General features: G+C 40.8%; 3 protein-coding genes across 5 annotated transcripts; 1 reads left to right on the forward strand and 2 right to left on the reverse strand.

Annotated features, from left to right (window-relative positions):
- Window positions 1–266: 266 nt before the first annotated feature.
- LOC118225348 (transmembrane protein 241) lies at window positions 267–8155 on the reverse strand. Its single transcript, XM_035413586.1, has 15 exons — window positions 7931–8155; window positions 7306–7352; window positions 6403–6480; window positions 6087–6168; window positions 5578–5655; window positions 5428–5453; window positions 4871–4922; window positions 4438–4486; window positions 4267–4303; window positions 3922–3957; window positions 3130–3164; window positions 2737–2806; window positions 2226–2319; window positions 1670–1734; window positions 267–1240 (listed from the first exon to the last, which is right to left on the reverse strand). Exons 1-15 carry the CDS (start codon window positions 8000–8002, stop codon window positions 1174–1176), a joined length of 888 nt encoding a protein of 295 aa, XP_035269477.1. The 5' UTR covers window positions 8003–8155; the 3' UTR covers window positions 267–1173.
- On the forward strand, window positions 7374–16328 carry qtrt2 (queuine tRNA-ribosyltransferase accessory subunit 2). 2 transcript variants are annotated; one of them, XM_035413585.1, is made up of 9 exons: window positions 7374–7559; window positions 11563–11784; window positions 11912–11967; window positions 12919–12995; window positions 13323–13532; window positions 13633–13832; window positions 14374–14525; window positions 15003–15114; window positions 15236–16328. In XM_035413585.1, the coding sequence occupies exons 2-9, from the start codon at window positions 11585–11587 to the stop codon at window positions 15465–15467; spliced, it is 1239 nt and encodes a 412-aa protein (XP_035269476.1). In that variant the 5' UTR covers window positions 7374–7559; window positions 11563–11584; the 3' UTR covers window positions 15468–16328. The 2 variants fall into 2 exon arrangements, with proteins under 2 accessions (XP_035269476.1, XP_035269475.1); XM_035413584.1 differs by lacking the exon at window positions 7374–7559 and adding an exon at window positions 10676–11050.
- A 1807-nt stretch (window positions 16329–18135) lies between these two features.
- On the reverse strand, window positions 18136–22379 carry ccdc58 (coiled-coil domain containing 58). 2 transcript variants are annotated; one of them, XM_035413589.1, is made up of 6 exons: window positions 22224–22379; window positions 21691–21801; window positions 20109–20234; window positions 19840–19986; window positions 19630–19689; window positions 18136–18907 (listed from the first exon to the last, which is right to left on the reverse strand). In XM_035413589.1, the coding sequence occupies exons 2-6, from the start codon at window positions 21739–21741 to the stop codon at window positions 18857–18859; spliced, it is 435 nt and encodes a 144-aa protein (XP_035269480.1). In that variant the 5' UTR covers window positions 21742–21801; window positions 22224–22379; the 3' UTR covers window positions 18136–18856. The 2 variants fall into 2 exon arrangements, with proteins under 2 accessions (XP_035269480.1, XP_035269481.1); XM_035413590.1 differs by lacking the exons at window positions 21691–21801; window positions 22224–22379 and adding an exon at window positions 21489–21540.
- Between the last annotated feature and the right edge of the window lie 7 nt (window positions 22380–22386).

Here is a 22386-nt window from a genome sequence, read left to right on the forward strand (position 1 = left end):
CATAGATGGAGAAGCTGCTAGCACAAGGGAGAGGTTAAAACACTACTCTGGAGTCGGATATTCGAGAACCTTAAATTAATCTTGTTGCAGTAGCATTGGGTAAGACTACACCTCCTTCGCCATTCATACACCTCCACTGTTCGGTTTGCGGAGGGGTTTCTTACAGTTGGTGACCTGTGCACCGGTAGCTGCTACTCATATAGCACACATATACCGAAAACATTTCCAACCCTTGTGCAAATGTGAAATGACATCAAGAGAGACTGTTCTCATAGAAAGGTAGAAAATATCTTTATTGTTTAAGGCTAATACAGTGAAGATTAACGTACAATTCACTCTGTTAACGGAGACTGCATTTCTGGTCAGTTCAGAAGCTGGGTGTATTCATAAAGCTTTAAATATTTACCACATGCGATTTAGACCTATTATTTACATACAACAAAGTATGTTTGTCATTGTGTTATATTTAGAGCTTGTTTGTCAAAGTTCTGAATAATAGCAGGTGACTTTAAAATTATATGAATAAGCCTGTACATAACCCAGTGGAGAATTTAGACTGGGAAAAGCAGATGAGTAAAAAAGGAAATACGCTACAACAGCACCTCTAATTTGGTCACAGTGTTTGGTTTTCTCGTTTGAATAAACAAGCATAAATTATGACAATGTAATTTTCTGTGTTAAAGTGTGGTTCTCCCATGACTGTGTCAAAGGAAATTAAAAATTCAACAGTTACCTTATCCAGTCATCATAAAAGTATGCAGTTAAGAAGTATATTAAACATGAGTTAAGTTAATTCCTTGCACTTATTTTTATTTTGCTTACCTAGATAACCAGATCCGCATTTTGGTTTTAAATATTTCATAAGCTATTAGGTGAATGGTCTGTTTAACCTGGACTTGGCCTGCTTTTTTGGAAAAATATTTTGAAGAGAGGCTTTGATGATGATTATCCCTAGGCTGCCTGACATAAGCCTATACCCTGTAAAATCCAAACTAGAGTTGTATTCATTATATTGTAAGGGACCGTCTAAAAAGCTCTCTCCTAATTCCATATGAAGTGCAGTTTATGAGAGCCTCTGGTCTGTATTCAGCACTCTAACTGGTTCATTTTTTCTTCCCTTGAATGTAACCAAAATGGTGCAGTTTTTTTTTTCCTCCACACACTGACTGGGCCTCATCTCTCAGGGCCACTGTGCTCTGAGTACACCAGCAGGGCTTCTCCACAGTTGCTGAGCAGGAGGCTGTGGGCAATGCGACAACACTGGTCAGTAACAGGCGCAGGGCTAGTGACTATTGACTGAACACCACAGACACGACAGTCTGTGCCAGTCTATATTTCACACAGTCACTGCAAATATGGAAAAATATCAGTTACTCGTGTAGTGTGACCTTGGGAATCGTTTCTATGTATTTTTGAAATCCATAAAAAAAACATGAATCACAATAAAATTGGTATCCTTACCACAGGCATCAATGAGGCATCAATTGTAAAGCGCTTTGGATAAAAGCGCTATATAAATGCAGTCAATTTATTTTACCATTCACAGCAAATAATAAATAAAATAATTATGAATCATGAATCTACTATGAAACCAAATCCATAATAAATTTTAGTCCCAAAAACATGCAGACCAGTCCAGGAAACAAACAGGAAACAGGGAGATACTCACCAAACAATTGTTGGCATGTTCACAACAATTTCAAACACAAATGGGGACAAGCAAGCAGCCAGGACCTAGACATAAGCAACGCAAAGCAACCCCATAAACACAGGTCAGAAGACTCAAAGCAACAACAATACCACCTGTGTAAAATTAGATTTGCGGTTGACTCCACTCAGACCATTTAAACGCTTAACTGGAGTCCTCCATGAGCAAGCTTCTAAACAGTGGAAGCCTGCAACTATCTTACACACTGCCAAATGAAGGGCTGTCATTCATCAGCAGTCAGCAGATACACATGAACATCTGCATCCAAAAAACATTCACAATCCATATCCACACAAGGTCCCTATGCTTAACCTCAAGAGGTCATAAACATGAAATCATGCACTTGTCTCAAGCTTTGGAAGGTACAGAGCTACAATGTCCTATAAGAACTACAAATTAGTATATAGTAGTTAAACCGTAACCTTAATTTTGTTATGAACAAACTTCCACAGTTTAAATGGCCTGTGCATTTGACATACATTAATTTAAAAAAAACATAAATCAATATAAAGTCTACCTTGGCAATAAAGACCCAGGGTCCATAATGTTCTGAAGGGAGGCTGCTCTTAAGCTTGATCATGGCCAAGAGCAGAAGGAAGCCCAGCAGTGCACTATGGGAAAATGAAATGATCGTCACCAAGAGGAGAACGTGCCCATCTTGGATCACAGAGGCCCAGAGGATCTTTCAGCTAACTGCAAAGAATGTCTCTAAAGCTGAGAGAATGGAAAAGCACCCAGGGGACATTTTCATGAAGCATTTAGAAGCTCAGGTGGAAAAAAAGGTCTGTGGGCAGTGAGGACTACACAAATGCTCTGCGGACACGAATTGGAAGAGGGGTGGGCAGATTTCAGGGTACCAACAACATGATCTTCAAGCCATACAATAGAAATTTGCTATGTAATTTACCTAAAATTCAACACAAACCCCAGTTTTCTGACACAGATACAAATTTTAACAGAGGCTAACAAAACATCACTGCAATGTATTATGTATTCCTCTCTACACTGGAACAGAACATAAATCTCACCTTGCACAGCAGCCACTGTGGAACTTATAAGAGAGAAGAAAGGGGAATTCCAAGGCACCAAACAGGTCACCTAGGAGACCAGAGATGTGGGAATGAGGTCAGGCTCCAACTGTCAAAAATCTAAACAACGCTATATCGCTTTCCCCTATTATATGCTCTTCATATGACATATGACATGATTGCTGTTAACACAGATTTGGTCTCCAACAACACATTCTTAATTTAGTGACATCCGGAATGTTTGATAAAACCACATTATCAAATGGAAGTCTCAGTTTACAAATGAGCTTGGATTAATCCAGCTAGTTAATTTTGTATAGTTAGCGACACATTAGATGTGGTTGAACAAAAGCGAGTGACAGAGTGATATTTGTCAAGGATCACTGGATGTACCTGTAGGATGAGCTGCAAAGGCCAAAAGCAGAACACTGAGGAGAACAAATCCAAAAATGAACACACAGAGATGCAAAACTCCACTGGAAAAAGATCACTAAGGCACCGAATCAGTATAGTTAAGATTTAGTTTGAAGTATCAAACATAAGAAATCATTTCTGTCTGTATCTTAATACATTATGAACAATGAGAACAAATCTGGCATCCTGCTTTTCATGTTAAGTAAAACAAACATTAAGTATAACTGCAAGTGGTAATTAATGGGGTCCAAGCAGCATGCGGTTCATTATGAATTTTTAAGCTGTCAGGATACATACTGGATAAAAGATTCAGCAGAAAGATCATATGTTATTCCCTAGCTTAGAGGTTCAACATGCATACATAAGTTCCATGGGCACGTGCCCACTGACAGCTGAATGGCTGATGGAGCCCATACTTTCTTAGATATAGCTTTATCATTGCATATGGGGGTATTACCCTTCCTCGATCGTGGCCTTGTCGTGGCGGAAGGGCTTACAAGGTTTTATGATCCCCAGAGCTATGTCATCAGGGGCAAATTTAGTATTTGATGCAAATGCATTTCATTTGATGCAATATTTAATTTGATTGCATTTAATTTGATTCAACGTTTAATTTAATTGCAATTTAATCAATTCAGCATTTTATCCGATTCAACACTTAATAGAATTGCTATTTAATCAGTTCAGCATTTAATTAATAATTTTTCTTACTTCCACCCCTCATAATTTTCATCTCGTGGTACCAGGAATTAATGGTAATGTCCAGCTTACCTGAATAAGTAGTTGATGTACTGCTGTTCAAGGTCACTACAATAAAGAACACAGCAGCCATTTTTGGGAGTGTGTATGCATGTCACAAGTCACAATTGAGTCTGAATGGAATAATACATAATTCTCCTCATCATTTCAGTCCTCAAAAATGTACCAAAGCAACCTTGGGTAAAAATACCGCTAATAATTAGCAAAACTGAAACATTGAATAAAGATCAATTAACATGACAGAAAAAGGACATCTACTTTCTACTAGACGCCTAATGCAGGCACAATACACACTCTCTCCAATTCTCCAAACTTAATTAAATAAAATGACAGTCAGCAAAGCACTGTTTAAAATACCTTAGGTGGCTGGATTTCTGAAGAACTCTGTAGCCTCCTGAAATAAAGTTATGAATCAGAAGTTACAAATCTTACAACAAGTTTATAATCTTCTATTATGTTGTCTTCTATTTATAAATGTGTCCTTTATAGTAAAAAATACACTCCATAATGAAACCGCACATATCTTACCGACACAGGAGAAATGAACTGCAGCCCACATGTATCCCCCAAGATTAAACTGAAAGAAGAACAAGACCAGGTCAAAACCTAGTATATGGCTGGACCTCTCCGGCCGACCAATGGCGTAACTTCATCACTCAGCCACTCAGTCAGTCACAGACATTGCGTTTGTTTGGGATTGTACAGAATAATGTCACATATTTATCCATCTCTACATTTTGGCAGGAATTTCTGTATGTAGCATACCAAGATGATAACGATTGGATGAAATTTTCTACGTTTACGCATAGTCTATAAGTTTTACACAATCTTGGCAAAACTTTTTTAAGCGGAAGCGGTTATGAAGACATTACCACCAGCCTCTGGTATTAATTGCGCTCAAGGTTGTATCAGATATCGTTGAATATTGATATAAATATTTGTAGGTCGGTATGTAGCTTACCTGTGGGTCACAGAGGGGGAGGCTAACAGCAGACACCAGCAGCAGGCCAACGCTGGAAAAATGAGCAAAAGTAATTTTAGTATATATGAAATAAATGGAAGCATCTGCAATATTTAGATCACTATCAAAATCAAAAGGAAGAAGAACCTTCACAAAGACACAATTTGGACATACGCAGTCCATTACTTCAAATGCAAAGAGGTAAGGGGTATGTGCTAGCTTAACATGGTCACAACAAAAATCCTGTAAATTGGGTTTTTTCCGCAGCTATATTATTAGACAATTCATGTTTTATAATCTGATTTACATGCATATTTCTACAAAATCCACAATTACACACAGAAAATACGATCAGACACTGGCTGATGAATTGATTGCATGACAGATTCTCCTCTGTACCGTGGACCTTACATTCAATTTCGTTTTTTAGATGTAGTCATTGCTGAATTGTCGACATTGCAGTGCTCTATCACTTTTGACCTTTTAATGCACTCCAGTTCATTTCACTTCATCTCAGTCATTTTCAGTTTCATCTTACATTATTTGAAGATAAATACCTGAAGAGCTTTATCCAAGATGTTCGCTGTACAAAAAATCAAGAATAAAGAAAAAAGAAAAAATTACGATATATGTATGTAGACATGTATAAGGTATAAGTGTAACCAATTACGCACTTCGGCAATGAACATCATTTAAACGGGGCATACCTCCCTATGTGTCAGCTTCCAGGTCAGGAGGGCCACAAATTCTGAGGCGTTATGCAGAGTGAAAAAAAAGGGGATGGGCTAAAGAGAGCAGAATTAATTCATAAGAATTACTTCCTTACAATTTGCCATATTCCAACAGATCCACACTCACCTAATCGAAGCGCCTTCTTTCCACAATTTCTGTGGGTGCTAAAGTCAGGTGGAAGTAGAATACATAATGAAGTAGTCAAGTAGTCTGTGAATTCTGTCTGTTGAAACGGGGTCAGAGGGTACAGAATTTAATGTTTTTAAGGGCTGAGAGTGTGTGGTGGTCATTGTGGTCATTTCTGTAGGGAACCCTGAAAAATGCTGTATAGGTATGGGGCATGCCGCCCTGCCAAGGCGCAACTTGGCAGGATGGCATGCCTGCCATCCAAATTTATTTGAGATCATTCAGGGATCCTGTCAAACCCCTGACTGAAAACCACTCAAGTAAAATAAGTATAAGCATGCTGGAAGGTGTCACTCACCAAATCTGACAAAGCTCTCGATCCAGCATATATCTTCCCAACAAACAGCAGAGAACCAGGAAACCAGGAAAGAGCAGCAGATCTGGGAAACATAAATCCACCATACTAGGCTTTATAAACATCATAGGCTTGGATATAAATCACTATGATTGTAAACTTTTGACTTAACAGGAATTCAATCAAGACATTAGCAACTACAGTGACTACAATGCTGCAAAATTGCATTGCATCCTTTATTTCAAGAAAATAGTTAAATAAAACATTTACCATTTACCAAATATTTTTTCACAACAAATGGAAAGACCTGAATCATTACCTGGAAAAACTAGCTATTTCAACCAATCCAAGCTTTCCAGAAACCAGGAGCAGCAAGCCCCCAACGAAGGTCTGCCATCTAAACAACAAGAAATGTATTTTGAACCATTACAAATATAATAGAGGGGAGGTCAGGCTTTAGGGAAAAGTTAAAATAAAAGTGGAAGAAATGTACTTAATAAAGGACAGTGTACCACATCTCCTTCAGTCGTCCAATAAATTCACCTTCGCACTCATTATACTATCCTACGTTTAATAGCAAGGATGCCATCAGTTAGTCACAATTGTCACTTCCAAATGAAAATAAAATCAAGATATACTCTCAGATCTAATGAAATTCCAAGGTTTGGAAATGGAAATAGTTTGACACTAGAAGCAACAAAGCCCAGTGTAAGTGGAAATCTAACATTTAATATGTTGGTCCTTACTTTACACTTACGCCTACTTAAAAACAAAGGAATGGTGTCAGAGAACAGAAACGTTTCTTTTCACAAGAACGTCATGTACCGACAACAGCATGGCGAGAAGCAGATGTAGGGTAGAAGACACCACTGCAGGCTATACTGAAAATAAACTATTTTTTTTAAAATAAAAATACACAAACATCTTTGCATGAATACCTGGGAAGCAGTATTTCAAGAATCTAGCTGAGTATTCTGAAAACAATTGGATTTGATTATATAACGGAACTTAAAAACCATTTTGACGTATAGAATACTGCATTTTGGAGTCTTTATTTTTTGAGTATTGATAATGCAAGTATTAATTTATATATTTGCGTCACGATATTGTTACCGTAAAGAGTAACGTAGAGCGCCCACAAAAAAATTTCACGTGCAGATATCTTTACCGAGCAGTTCAGAAAGTGCATTTAAAAGAACTGGCAACGGAGCAGGCTACTTACCCCTGAAATACAGTGGGAAACGTGAATTTCAAGACAGACAGGACATACTGTAAAGCAAACAAAAATGTATAGTCATTATCGACTGTAATAAATACCAACATACAAAAAAGGGAAGCACGGTGTTTTATGATACTATTATTCTTTCATCTGAAACAGTTAGTTAAATGTAATTGCTATCTTTATAAGTTGTTACGCCATACAGGAAATCTCCTTGTCATTCTAACACGAAGAAGGAAATACTGTTAAATAGCTGGGTGAGTCGTATGCTTGTTTTATTTTTGCTTATACTTTAACAAAGGTTCAATCAATTCATCTCAACGCCGTTTCGTGTACTGCAACTAAGCAGTGCTTTGTTAAGAAAATCGAGGAGAAATTATGACGCGCAGAGCCAAGAAATGTAAAAGCCATCCCAGTACAAGCACTCACTTTCACTCTATTACCAGCTAGCTAGCTAATTCGCGTTGGTTCATTGCGGTATGCCATCATGATGGGAATTCTAAAATAAACTAACCTGGTAACATAAATATACTGTTATTAACGCAACGTTGCTCTGAATCAGACTAAGAACTGATTTTAGCGTCTTCAACCGAGCTAAACTCGCCAGTTCCGGACAGTTCAAACTCACCTTATTCGTGAAGTATGAGATCACAAAAAAACAGCAAAATATGAGACCAAGTAGATTTAGCTTCAGTGGCATTTGTTTCAACTCGCCTTCTTCTTGTATATTACAACGATCTTATTCAGTAAATTTGAACAACATTAGTGCTTGACCGTTGTGCTTTGGTGCTTGCTATTGAATCAAGCCATTACTGACACGTTGCTCTCTGCCGCCCTCAAATGAGCAAAGCTTAGGAAGACGTTGATTTCTTAAGGGACACCAATTTGCCGAGGTTAATATCCCCCGACAGTACATCGACGTGGCTAGCGTTTAATTTATTATTACAAATGAATAATCACTGTTTATTCCCCAACACTGTATTTAACCTTTGTCAGAATTTAGCTTATTGCACAGATAATACGTGAGGTCCTTACTACCCTTAATTGAGATCCTACAAAAGGCATTGCTGGAGCGTCGCTGCAACGTAGTTTTTGCCACATATAGGTCTAATGTTGCAGTAAGGTCATAGGAAACGTTCCCAGGCCAGTGCCATTGGCGATGCAAGCGTTCTGTCGTTTCTGTGGGAGGTTATGGCAGGTGAAAAGTATGGTGATTAGTGCCAGTCCTAGGATTGGGATGGCAGGTACACAGCACCAAGAGTTTGGCACTTTTCAGGGTTCCCTACAGAAATAACCACAGACTCTCAGCCCTTAAAAACATTCATTTCTGTCGCCATTTAAACAGACAGAATTCACAAACAACTTCACACATCCACACAATATAGCCCCAAACTTAGCAGATTTTGAATTTCTTTTTCTTCCTGCCTGATTACATCATCACAAACGCTTCAAGCCCACAAACAATACGTCTCCCCATTGGACATTTATGTACATAAGCCAATAAAAACATTGTATATATGTGCAAAATAGTAGAAGTGCACTCGTTTAAAGGAGCAAAACTTTGTGGTTTCTGTGTTTTCCCTAGGACAGGGACAGACCCCGACTGTATTGACCCACAGGGAAACAATCATGTGTTTGGAAGCACAACTCTGTACCTCACACCGACCACCAAACCACTTTAAAATAAATAACCCAGACAATATAATAAATATGAATGGCAGAGGGTTAGTGAATCTCTGTCAAGCCACAGGCCTGTACATCCTTAATGGCAAGATCAGGTGGGACTCTTTAAGAAGGATCACATGCTGCTCAGCTCTTGGGACGGTGTTGTTGACTACGCTGTCACTGACATGGACTCTTCCTTTATCAGCGCATTCACTGTCAGGCAAACCCTCCTTTCAGACCATAATTAAATCAGTATATTTCTGGAAAAAATCGGAGACTGCAGAACGTCATACACTCAGCCCAGTAAGCTGTATAAACTTAATCAATTATAGAGATGGCCTGAAACAAGTGCAGATGAATTCACGAAAGCAATGAAATCAACTGAATTAACAAACTTTAACACGTTCATCCATATTCATTACCAAGATAACAGAGTAGGCTAATTACAAATATCAATTATATCTGCCAGAAAGCAGAAAATAAAGCTAACCTGAAAGTTCAAAATAAAAGGAAACTGATTATACTACAAAATTCTTCAAAGTAGTGTAGGGGGGTAAAGTTTATGATATAATCAAGTCAATGTGCTCAGAAACTAAATGCAGAGTGAAAATTTGTGACCAAAGAACAGTTTGTGAAGAAGGAGAGTTCTTCACACTGAAACGGGAGTGAGGCAGGGCTGCAGCCTCAGTCCGACACACATTTAATATTTACATTAATGTGTTTGCAGTTCAGTTTGAACAGTCTACAGCTCCGGACTTCATCCTATATGACACGGAAGTAAAATTCTTACTCTACTCAGATGACCTGTTCTGTTGTCACCCACTGAGGAACTTGACTCTGGTGGAAGACTTCTGAAAGAACTGGGCCCTGGCAGTAAACTTAGAAAAGACAAAAGTAATGATCTAAGCAGGTTTTTTTTCTAGGCAACATCACCCTAGAACATATGCTAAATGACACCTACCTTGGTCTGATACAGTAATTACAGCATCAGGGAGCTTTTAATGCAGTGAATTCATTAATAGAAAAAGCTCAAAGAGCACTCTATTTTATTAAAGGAAAACTTCAATAAATGGTTATACCAATTAAAATCTGGTTAAACATCTTTGATAATGTTATCCAGCCCGTTGCACTGTATGGAAGTGAGGTATGCTAGCAGAAGTATTCTAAATGGGACAAGCATCCAATAGAGACACTGCATGTAGAATTTTGTAGAAACATTTTATAATTACAAAGGAAAACATGCTATGGGGTACATTTATCAGCACTAGGCAATGATATCTTGAATAATGTCCACCTTGTACTGCTTAGATTATGTCAGTACCAGAATTCAGGATGGCAGGACTAACAAGCAACTCGTATCGAAAGATTGTCTTTGCCCATATTGTACTTTCCCCTGTAAACTATGAAAACGAGCCAATGTCGTAGGCTATTAGGTGATCTCTTATTTTATTACTACACATTTTTTATATACATAAACATACAAAGCACATTGCATGTTTTCATTTGAATAAAAAATAAAAATTAATATTAATTAATCATTAATAATTATTCATAATTAATTAACATTAATATTTATTATCATGCACCGTGCTGGAATTCAAAACAAGCAATCAGATAAATCCAATAATCTCGATGAGCCGGAGACCCTTCTCTGGTCTTTTTAACGCAACCATAGAATTAAATGTTGTGATGTTGCACACTCCGGTACAGTAGGTGGCGGTATACACCTACACGCAGAAGAAGACGGAGATTTGGTCGTAGTTCCGCTGGTGCATTTGATTTGGACCCGTGGTTTTCTCGTGTTTAAGTTGGAAGTAAATTAAGCGCATGAAATTACATATTTATTATATTTTGTAATGATCACTTTCAATCTGTCTAGCTATAGCTAGAATAAAACTCACAACCTTGGCTAGGATATATTTATTCCTTGGATATAGACTACAGCTCACGTTACCACGTTACGCTTGCTAGCATTGTAATTCATCTACGCTGTTTGCAGTTCCGCTGGCGGTCACACATTTAGCTTCGAAAGGTTTGCTATTCGTCACCCGGCTAAGTCGTCCACCTGACCCCAATCACGCAAGTAAGTTTTGGTTATTTTACATAATGTTTCTAACCTTGTACCGCGAACATTGCATTATACGCCTGTTAGTGTATTGGCTAATTTAATTGTAAACGAGCATCATACAGAAGTAAAAGGCACGTGTTGATGTGTTATTAAATCTCTGTACATATCTAATTAACAGTCGCTTCACGTTGCCATGAAGTCGCTATCGTGAGGGCTTGTGTGATTACCGTTTTCATCTGCCAGGATAAGATTTGGCGTATGTACATATTGCCTCTTGGGGTTGCTGTCAGTTTTCCCACAAGATCCATCTCCACCAGTAAAAAAGGTTCAGACACCTGAGCAGTTTCAAGCAGAAGCCTTGGGGAAAACGGGAATAATTAGAATTTTAAGTCATGCATTTCTTAATGCTGTGTCTGAGTAAGTGTTTGTGCTGTGCGTGCGTGTTTTAAGCAATGTGCTTTTTTCTATGTGAGTGTTAATGCTGTGTGTGTGTGTGTTTGTGTGTTTATGTGCTTTTTTCTGTGCAGGTACAGAGGAGTGCAGAGAGAGATGAGGCTGGAGCTTAGTCGTGTGCTGCAGCAGTGTCGGCGAGGGGTCCTGCTGGATTTGGGGCTTGGTGGGGAGCACAGGATGGAGCTGCCGGGCTGCCTGCTGTACACCCGCTGCGGAACCGTCCCGCACCTGACCCACCACACACTGTGCACCCTGAAACACCTGCCTGCCGTCACCCAGATCACCCTGGACTCGTTGTGAGGACACACACCACACACACACACGCACACACACCACACACACACAGACACACACATGCAGATGCAGCACTGTTGGGTGATGGCAGGTGGTGTTGATTGTATCCTTCCTTTTCTTTGTCCTTAGGGCGGAACACCAGGAGGTACTAGAGGAGTTCCAGGAGGGAGTCGGCAGGTTTGCAGGTATGTGTGTGAGCATTCGTCCTTGAGTTCCTTCAGCAGTGTGCAACGCTGCGTCAGAAAATTAACCTTCAGTAGAGTACAGTGGAATATCTGTCTTGAATAGTAGTAAAATAACACAATATGGTGCAGTGTTGACTTTTAATATTCTTAACACCTTTCAGTTTACTGACTATTGAGCCTATAGATTGGCGACCTGTCCAGGGTATATTCCTGCCTCTTGCCCAATGCATGCTGGGATAGGCTCCAGCACCCCCCCACCCCCACCCACAAACTCAGACCTGGATAAGTGGGTATAGGTTATGGATGGAAGAAATTATAGTTCTGGTAATTGAGGAAACTGTAAATATGATCAATATTGGCTCTACTTTCTAAATCAGATTTGTTCATCAGCAAGTAAGGCTTGGCTACTCCAAATACTGGGAAAGCCTGTTTAGAGTGTAGGAATATATTATTTAAACCGTACTCACAAGCCTGATACCCCTGAAGTTTATCAGACCTGGGGCTTGGCTTAATAATGGACTTATACCAAAGGGATGGAATAATAGCATATAGGAAAGAAGTGTGGAATAGACTGAATAACACTGGCACTACATTGGGAGTTTTGAAGACTTCATTATGCAGATCCTGTACACCAACTGCTTTTCCATTTTTTAAATTCTTAATAGTCAGTGTAACTTCCTCCAGGGTGAGCATGGCATTTAGGAGTTGATTTGCAGTGTAACTGTCTTGGTTCATCTCCGTCTGAAATTCTGGGTACTGTTTTTAGTATTCTCTGTGTCAGTTAGGAAATCCTAATAACAAACACGTGGGATAGTGTTCCCAGAAACAGGTTAGTAAATAAATTTTCCCAAGCATTCAGCACACTTAGGATGGTGATCATTACGCTGATTGTTATGCACAAATTAGGATGGTGATCATTACGCTGATTATGGGTCATATGCTTTTTTTCAGGTCTCAAGGACACAGTAATATTCAGTTCTCTCCATGACTCGGCAGCACCCCACCCGCCAGGGTACAGTACAAACAAGGTCAGTCGCAAGGGCAACTTTTTCCCCAGAACAAAACAGGGTTAAAAGGTGTGAGTGTGTCTCTCGTGGAAAATGAATGTATGTGCTTGTACAGGCAGTGTGAACATTTACATGGTGTATGGCTGTATGCGTTTGTGTAGATTGTGTGGGGGGGTGGTAGTGCTACTTGGCTGTAGGTGTTTCCACAGATGGTGCAGGTGTAGGATTCCAGCGGTACATGGCTGTATGTGCACAGATGGTGTAGGTGTAGGATTCCAGTGGTACATGGCTGTATGTGCACAGATGGTGTGGGGTTGCTGCAGTACGTGGTTGTGTGTGTCCGTGCAGACGGTGTCCGTGTGGGGTTCAGGTGGTCGGATAGAGCTGACCGTGGCTCAGTACATGGCGCTGCAGAAGGCTATCAGGCCGCACTGGTACCAGAGCATGGCCGACGGAGACACGCGGCAACCCAACGCAACCCGCAAGAAGGTCTGCAGGGCCGTGGACCGAACGCTCAGCCATCTGGACGAGTGCCTGTCTCTGCATCTGAAAACAGAGGTACACAAACGCTGCAGCGAAAACACACAAGAACGCACAAATCGCACCTCAATGGTACACAATACACAGCATCGCCCTCTCCCTTTTCTCTCCCGATCAGGAACTGAGGGGGACGGAGATATTTGGGGTGGTGGAGGGGGGCAGTGTGCTGGAGGAGAGGGTGCGGTCGGCGCGTGAAACGGCCAAGAGGCCGGTGGGGGGCTTTGTCCTGGACGGCTTCCACACCGAGGCCATGAGCCAGGAGCTACGCGGCCAGCTCGTCGCCGCGGTGATCAAGGAGTTACCTGAGGACAAACCCAGGTGTGTCCCTCCGATCCACCGCACTGTTCTACTAAGCAGCGTACCCAGTGTCTCCCCATCTATCCAAAATGTCTGAATTATTCATTTCTGTAAATCACAGCACAATCGGGTATATCACAACAAATCAACTGTTTTGACTCAAGAAACTCACTTTTGCATCATTTTCGAGTGGGAATTACAAGCTTTCCATCAGTATAGCGGTCTAAAATATCTAGGGGTCCAGAAACAAAGCCAAAATGTCTCCAAAAATAATTTAAAAAAGCTTTTTGTCCATTATAAAGCATATAAATGTGCCCCTTAAGAAGGTAGTAACTATGGAAACCACCCCATATAGTTTTTTTGTATTCTGTATTATATGGTGGATTATGTACTAAACACATTTTGTACTAAAAATTGTCTTTTTTAAAATATTTGTACCTGATGGTGCTTTTATGTTGTGTTTGTCCATGTGGCCTTTGTCCATGTTCAAGTTTTTTTATTTAAAAATAAAAAAAATAAAATATTTGAGCCCAAGTGACTGACAGATGATGTGTCCATACAGGGTTCTCCTGGGGGTGGGCCACCCAGATGAAGTACTGGCGTGTGTGGAGGCTGGGATTGACCTGTTTGAGGGCTTCTTCCCCTTCCAGGTGACAGAGCGTGGCTGCGCTCTTGGCTTCAGCTACACTCTTGACCCCGACCCCGAGAGCACAGGTACAGCTCCACCTGCTTGTTGTGTTATTGAGGACCGTGGGGGTGGGTGGTGATGAGGATGACGGCGATGAGGAAGGCTTCGTTTTTTAAACTCTGATTTTGCACCTACTTGAATATTTGAATAAAATATTAAATTTCCTAAAATTGTGCAATTGTCAAAACATGTATTTGGTGTTAAAGTAGCTGGATTGACTCCCTGTACAGTGCCTTTGGAAAGTAATAGCTCCCTTTGAATTTTTTCACATTTTGCTGAAATTTGAAATCTGTTGTAATTGCAATGAGCTTTCAACATTGCAAAATGTGAACAAAGGGAGTGAATACTAGCGGTGAAGGCACTGTACATTTACTCAGCAACTAGCTTGATGCAAGAAGTCTGGTATGCCGCTGTGCTTTTGTGCCTTTCTAAAATGCATTGTTATATGTGGGTGTACTTTGCGGCAGTGCTGAGTGCAGTCTAACTTGTGTGCTTTGGGGCAGTGTTTGAGAGAAACGGGACGGAAGTGGAGGAAATTCCAGAACACAGAGGGGGCGAGAATGTGGAGATCCAGGAGCAGATGACCCGATTTGAAATCAATTTGAAAGACAAAAGGTGAGTTTGTCCGTGTGTGTGTGTGTGTGTGTGTGCGCGTGCGTGCGTGCATGCGTGTGTGTGCGTGTGGAGCGTTTGAGTCACTTCTTGTATGTGGTGACCTCTGACCTGTCGCTTGCAGATACCAGGATGATTTTCGCCCCCTGGTGGTCGGTTGTGGCTGCTACTGCTGCAGGAATCACCAGAGGGCGTACCTGCACCACCTGCTGATGACCAATGAACTGCTGGCAGGAGTGCTGCTAATGGTGCACAACCTGGAGCACTACCACGGTTTCTTCTGCTCCCTACGGGGGGCGCTAGAGAGTGACCGGCTGGACGCACTCAAGAGAACGGTCCTACAGGGGAGGGTTTGAGGAGTCTGTAGGGTAGAAGAAACATTGTCTATTCAATCCCTTGATGTCATTTTGCTGGGGTTTTTTTTTCTTCTTTTATTCCTTCCTACGATTTTGGAATGCCAAATCGTATATCAGCGCTCATTATCGGATGCTACGTTATCACTTCAGGAGGGCACAGACAAGCACATGCTCTCCTCAGAAACATGGGATGATAACAAGCAGCACCTATCACAATGGAGTTTTGCAAGTTGGGCTTACACAGAGATGAGGCAGAGGAAGGTGCTTCATGCTCAGCTTTAAATAAAGGACACGCATGTACAAAAAGTCATCATTTTTATTTCAAAATTATTGTGGATTTGTGAAAATGTATCAAGGCTTATTACAGGCACTCTGAGAAAAACGCAAAAATTGGCAAAACAAGGCGAAACACCAAAATGGAAAAAGTAGTTAAATGCAAAGTGCAAGTCATTTCTTCAGTCATAAATTCATGTCGCTTCTCCCTTCCTCTGCTCTTGCTATTTGGTCTGTGCTTTTACAAACATACTCTCCCTCTTGTCTTACTCATCAATTCTGCAGGGAATGTGTCTGAGGGGGGGGGGGGGGTTTGTTAAGAAAATGGGCCTACATCCCAGAGCCTACATCCCAGTGATGGGAGTAATTTTTATTTTTAAGTTCAAACACCTGATGGCATCGTCTCTGGACTTTCTAGCGTTTAACAGTAGGCAAAACGCATGGGCTAAATGGCTAGACCTCACAGGACAGACATCACAGAAAAATGTTGTGTGTTTATTTCATCAGTGTATGGGGTCTAAGATATCCAGGGGTCCGAAAACCTACCAAAACCTCTCCAAAAATGAATAAAATGCCATTTAAAATGTCCATTATAAAGCATATAAATGTTCTCCTTTCTGATGGTAGTACACACACCTAAATATTATGTACTATTTCACACTTGTATGCTTTGCTTTTCTGTACTTGACAGTATGTAATCTGTTGCATGTGGATGGGACAACATGTTATGATTATGATCACTCCAATAGGAATTTTTATTATCTAGCATCATCAGCACATAGTAACTTTGAATGAGTATTTGCCAAGCCATTTCCATACCAACAGCTAAGGCTGTTAGTTAGCCTCCAATACAAATGTGCTGAGCATTATCAGCAAAGGCTAACAGTTGTCTCTTATGACCAATGCAAATATAAAAATATCCAAAATATGACACTGTAAATAATTGAAATATTACGAAGAAGTAATACGTACATGTTCATATATATTCTAGCTAGACTTCATGATTCCTGTTTTTCTTACCCATTCCCCAAAGCATTAGCTTTACTCACGCTGATAAGTTGGCAAAATTAGCCAAATCTTCCAAAAACTGATGGGGAAAAAAAATACCAATTACGTCTCCATGAGTGCTTGAATAATACTGCGCAATGTTTCGGTCGAACGCACAACGCTGTGCTGAAGAAAACACTTGCGCCGCTACGCGGGGCTTTCTTTGTAATAACATTAAAATGAAACATTCCATATGTCATTGGAAAGCTTGTACTGTCCTCTACATAATGAGAGGTATCAAATCAAAACAAACTAATAGCAGTTACAGTGGCATAAAATGGAAGGGGTTTTTTGCACATGCTGTAAATACCTACCCACTTTCTATTTGCATGTTCAATACATGACCACTGAATCTTGAAAGGGGTATCTTTATGTGTAAAACCAATGGTAAGATTGCACATTTATTCCATATTTAGTCACAGAAATTGATAGAATAACATAGTATAATTACACAAAAATTCCAGTTGTTTATTATGCTACTCAGTGATCTGCATATTTCACTGCTGTACTGGCACACCTTCGGGCTTTTGTTGGCTTTATCTTGTTTTTGGTGGTAAAAGAGTATTTTTATGAACTCTCAGATGGATGCTGTAGTTCAGTGCGTCATGCTTGGGGGGGTACAGTTGCAGATGAGACTGCAGGGAAGGGGATGCTTGTTAAATGGATGATCTACACAACAATAGTGGCACTTAGAAACCCCGTATTTAGCATAGTGTATTATGTACTAAAGGCTTGTGTGAAGGGGTTAATACCATCCCGTGAAACACTGGCATTGCAAATGTTGCAAGACTGCTTTTGGATTTCCCCTTGTAAAAGTTCCACACAGCAGACATTGTAGCAGGTAGCAACTCATTTAAAAAACAATTGCCTCGTTTGTGGTGGCGAATGGGTAGCGCTCATTCACAGCTCTGACGACGCAGTCAGAAAGTACGGAGGCAAAGCTTTTCTACAGGCGAGAATTAATACGCATATTTGGTTTGGTACCATTTGGAGAGGTTTTCGGGAGATTTGGGCACACGCATGACAATACGTCACTGCTTCGTTCAATCCACACCACCTTTTTTTCCAGTTTCCATCCTTGGGTACAATTGGAAAACTAAATTTGGTTTCATCCCATATCAGAAGTACATACAATCACAACAGAATAAAGAAAATACAAAATGATTTTTGGATTTCTCTGTTGTTTTTCAGAACAAATATGTATGTATGTTTATGTAGTGAGACCCCATAGGAGCAGGGGATTTGGTCATTTTTGTACAAATGTCTTCTTTATTTCAATCTTTGAACCATGTCTGTGCAGTACAAAATGTACAGATAATGGGATTAGTTAAGATGGGGGGATTCTTACAAAAAGCCCTGTATTTTAATTGGGGTTTAAGGGGTTAAAAGGCAACACAACTCAACCTTCTGACAAAGCTGTATCAAGGATTTCCCCCTCACATTTAAGCAGTGTGTGCCCAAGCCTGAAGGGTACGCTAAACTGTGTACTGTTAAAACCTTCCTGTCATTAGCCAAAGTTAAATGGAGAACGTTAGAAATTTGACTTAACTGTCATGTTTATTTTTCAGTGAATTCAATTGCCCAACTTTTCATGTATCCAACATACGCCTGGTTCCAGCAGTGATGTGGGATTATACTCAATGTAATATAATTGCAAGATGTTCTTCCCTATTCTCAGTAAAATCCACCCCACTTACCTGATTGAAAGTCCCACCCCTTTTTTTTCATTCACAGCAGAAAAGCCACACCCTCTCTTCCCTCAGAGAGTGAAAGCCCCACCCTCTTTTCCCCTCAGAGTGAAAGCCCGAAGCTCTCATCCTCAGACTGGAGCGGGTTTTCAGCTGGACACTCAACACACACAGCACTTCCATGCCCTGGCCACCAATCCAGGGACAACAAATAATAAGCACTTCGTAGTTATAAAATCCTTTTGTATGTTTGTAAGAAAAGAGAGGTTGTCCAGGAGGCAATGTTCCATCAGTTCAGCACCACAGTTGGGTTCCACAGTCCAATCAAGAAACAGCTGTATGGAAGCTGCTGTAGACCATACGAAAGCAGCCAGACCATTCTCATTGGACCTTTGGAGGGGTGTAATGGATTCTGCACCTCTCGTTGAATACCTGAGAAGGGAAACGTCAGCATAAGTCAGGGCGTCTGCTGATACTGCTCAGATAGGCAGGTTTAAAGTAAAGAGGAGGTAATGATGGCTCTTTTAATACTTTTGGTCATATATAGCGTATATGTAAAGAATAAAATTATCTGGACACCCCTTGGTCTGGGGATATTTTTCATGGTTTGGACTAGGCTCCTTCGTCCCACTGAAAGCAAATCTTAATGCTACAGCATATTCTAGCAAACACATTCTAGATGATTCTGTGCTTCCCCAACAGTCTGGGGTTCCTGTTTCAGCATGACAATACCCCCAAGCACACAGAGAGGTCCATATAGAAATGGTTTTGTCAAGAACAGTGTGGAAGAACTTGACTGGCCTGCACAGACCCTGGCCTCAACCCCATCCAGCATCTTTGGGTTAAATTTGAAAGCCAACTGCGAGCCAGGCCTAGTCGCCCAGTCAGTGTCTGACCTCACTAATGCTCTTCTGGCTGAATGGAAGCAAATCCCTGCAGCAATGCTCCAACATCTAGTATAAAGCCCTCACAGAAGAGTGGAGGTTATAGCAGCAAAGGGTGGACCAACTCCATATTAATGCCCATAATTTTGGATGAGAAGTTGGATGTCATCTGTCCACATACTTTAGGCCATGTAGTGTACATAAACTAGCTTACAGATACCCGACTGAAACCAGACAGGACAGAGGCTAAGCAGAGTAATGCGCCCTCACCTTCAAGCTGCGATCATTGACCACTTCTTCAACATTCAGCTCTGACTGCATGAACTTTAGCTGCAAATAGAGTGCCGTTATGAAGACTGCTTGTCCACACATGAATTTCAGATGTAACAGATCAAATCTCCTACATTGCAGTGATAATGAACTTGAATTTGAATTGAAAAGTTGTCTGGGTTAAGATGTGTGGCACAGGGGGTACGTTACCTTGGTTTGCTCCTTCCTGAGTTGTTTGATGAGTGACATGTTTTCACTATCTCTGGTCCTCTCCTCACATAATTGGCTGACCACACTTGAGGTCTGGGCTATACACGTCTTTATGGCTCTATCCCTGGCGCTGTGAGCCTCCATTAGCTGCAAGAGAAACGTGCACACTCAAGAATTTCAACACGTAACACACACACACACACACACACACACACACACACACACACACACACACACACACACACACACACACACACAAATATACTTACAGATTTGTAGAGCTCCTTACAGGTCTGTGTAGCATCTACCTTTCCCTTGAAGGAGGTTGTGGGTACAGTGGTGTTCAGCGCATGGACAATCCGGTCATCAATAGTGCGCATTAGCTTTAGCGCCTCCTGGTGGACACAAGAGATCGAGCATGTGAGGGCTAATTATAAAATTCCTTTTGTGCACAGGGTATCAAGCCTACGTGAGGTTTACTTACGCCTTTGATATGGACAGGGTAGGTGCAGACATGTGGCAGCAGTAAAGTAGTCTCTGGCAGCAACTGCCAAATTTGTCCACCCCTGGGTGCAATCATTGCCTTATACCACATCAAACTGGTTTTCAATGGATCCTTATAGTTTGGGGTCAGTTTCATTTGAGCCGTTTGAAATTCAGATTAAATGATCAAATTGCGAAAAGGTTCTAAAATTCACTGCATTTGCAAATCCACACCAACCCTGGTTGCCTGGGTGACACCACAATTACTAAGTGCCCTTTTCTCCATTTACTGAAAGACTGTAAACTGGACAAAAGCAGTTCAGACCAGTATTAATGTCCTGAGTGTTAAAAGGTGAAGCATTAATGCATTTGTGTGAAAGATGCAGATGAGACCAGTATTAATGTACTGGTATGACAGATGCAGATCAGATCACTATTGATGCGCTGGTGTGAAAGGTGCAGGTGCAGAAAATGTTATATTCCAAGAGGATTATCGAAAACGAACAATAAACCGTGAGGTGAGATAATGTTTCTTGTAACTTGGCATAATTTCGATATCAATACTTTTAATGGCAGACCTAGATTTTGCCAGTTTGAATGAATGACTTATAGACAGTGCTTTGTACGTGTCTGTAACTTGGCATTTTTGTACGTTGAAAACGTGTTTTTCCATCAGATATTATATACACTAAGGGAGGACTTGCTGCTTAGATAAGGCAGTGTCCCTTCGCAACCCTGGTCTTTGGCCGCTTGCCAAGGACAGGAGTGAGCACGTCAGTCGCGTACAAGAATTATATGTGCTAGTACGGAAGCAATCCCCATAGTTTTTTTTGGCATCTCTGTCAAAAAAGAAGCATATTCTTCTGATCCCGATAGTTTAAACGACTTCCCCGTGATCCAGCGATCGTAGGCTACACAGAAACAAGAAACTGGAGGGAGCAGAGTAGTACGGAGAATATAACTTAAGTATGCCCTTTGGGACACAGCTCCTATTGTGACTAACGCAACGTTAGCTCACCAGGACAGCAATCGAATCAGTCAGTGGTGCATGCATACCAGATACTTGCTAGCTACATTGCTGAGATTATTCCGAAACTTGTCCCGTGGGTTTTTTTCTTTTCAGAAACAATCGGGTAAAGGCTAAATAACTTAATACCACACCTTACCGACCAATCATGGTACATAACCCCCGTGGTCCGTACTGGATCGCTGGCTGCGTTCCCACACGAGCTGGTGAATGTCACTCCCTCCCATCGTGAAATGTACAGAGTAGAAAGCTGTATGTCGTGGCAGCAAAGTGGTTTTGTGTAACAGCTGAAAAGGACAGTTTTGCAACCCCCGCAAAGCGTATTTAGTAATTGAGTTTACCTGAAACATTGAGAAGTCCTCACAGTTTAGAGTTCCACTGGGCGCCGCCATGGTGGACGAAGGGGTCCTAAGTGTTCAACATTAGTAAAGACTGTCCGAAGCAATGCCTGTCTGAAAAAAGTAATGACAACATGAACAGTCAAAGGGTTCATTCATATCCCCGTCCAACAAAAAAGAAAACTCGGGAAACACGCCTCATCTGACTCTTCAAAATTTACATTTACAATTTGTCGGATTTCTGTCGAACTGACGCTTGTATTATCTAAAAGCAATATGACCTTCTTCACAAGCCATGTCGCTACTGTGCAAGTAAGAAAACTGTTGAAAACAAGCCATGTCGCCACTTAAAAGTTTTCTTGCTTGCTCAGTAGAAACACTTTTTTTTAACGTACCTAAATGTTTTCAACGTACAAAAATGCCAAATTACTCGCACATACTATAACTCATTACTACCTGAAAAATCTAGGCCTGCCATTAAAAGTAGTAATATCAAAATTGCGCTAAGTTACAATAAACAATATTGGCTATCATACCTAATAGAAATTAAACATGCTGTATTCCAAAGCAATACTGCTACCCAATGCTTCCTACATTATTTTAAGTAACTTGGCCCTCTGTTTTTTCACCTAACTATGTGAAGAGAATGAGGAAATCTACGAGAGATCGAGGCATGACATTTTCCATGTATTGAACGGG

This window comes from Anguilla anguilla, chromosome 4 (genome assembly GCF_013347855.1).
Source record: "Anguilla anguilla isolate fAngAng1 chromosome 4, fAngAng1.pri, whole genome shotgun sequence".
Lineage (NCBI taxonomy): Eukaryota > Metazoa > Chordata > Actinopteri > Anguilliformes > Anguillidae > Anguilla > Anguilla anguilla.

Excerpts from the sequence above, each read along its gene's own strand:
- ccdc58 (XM_035413589.1), bottom strand. The coding sequence starts at position 21,741 with ATGGCGGCGCCCAGTGGAACTCTAAACTGTGAGGACTTCTCAATGTTT. Across the intron at positions 19,987-20,108 it reads GTAAGGAGCTCTACAAATCT|CTAATGGAGGCTCACAGCGC; the intron begins GTAAGTATATTT and ends TTTCTCTTGCAG. Across the intron at positions 18,908-19,629 it reads TCAATGATCGCAGCTTGAAG|GTATTCAACGAGAGGTGCAG; the intron begins GTGAGGGCGCAT and ends TTCCCTTCTCAG.
- LOC118225348 (XM_035413586.1), bottom strand. The coding sequence starts at position 8,002 with ATGCCACTGAAGCTAAATCTACTTGGTCTCATATTTTGCTGTTTTTTT. Across the intron at positions 4,923-5,427 it reads TCTTGGATAAAGCTCTTCAG|CGTTGGCCTGCTGCTGGTGT; the intron begins GTATTTATCTTC and ends TCATTTTTCCAG. Across the intron at positions 3,958-4,266 it reads CAGAAATCCAGCCACCTAAG|TGACCTTGAACAGCAGTACA; the intron begins GTATTTTAAACA and ends TCTTTATTGTAG.
- qtrt2 (XM_035413585.1), top strand. The coding sequence starts at position 11,585 with ATGAGGCTGGAGCTTAGTCGTGTGCTGCAGCAGTGTCGGCGAGGGGTC. Across the intron at positions 12,996-13,322 it reads CAGGGTACAGTACAAACAAG|ACGGTGTCCGTGTGGGGTTC; the intron begins GTCAGTCGCAAG and ends GTGTCCGTGCAG. Across the intron at positions 13,533-13,632 it reads CTCTGCATCTGAAAACAGAG|GAACTGAGGGGGACGGAGAT; the intron begins GTACACAAACGC and ends TCTCCCGATCAG.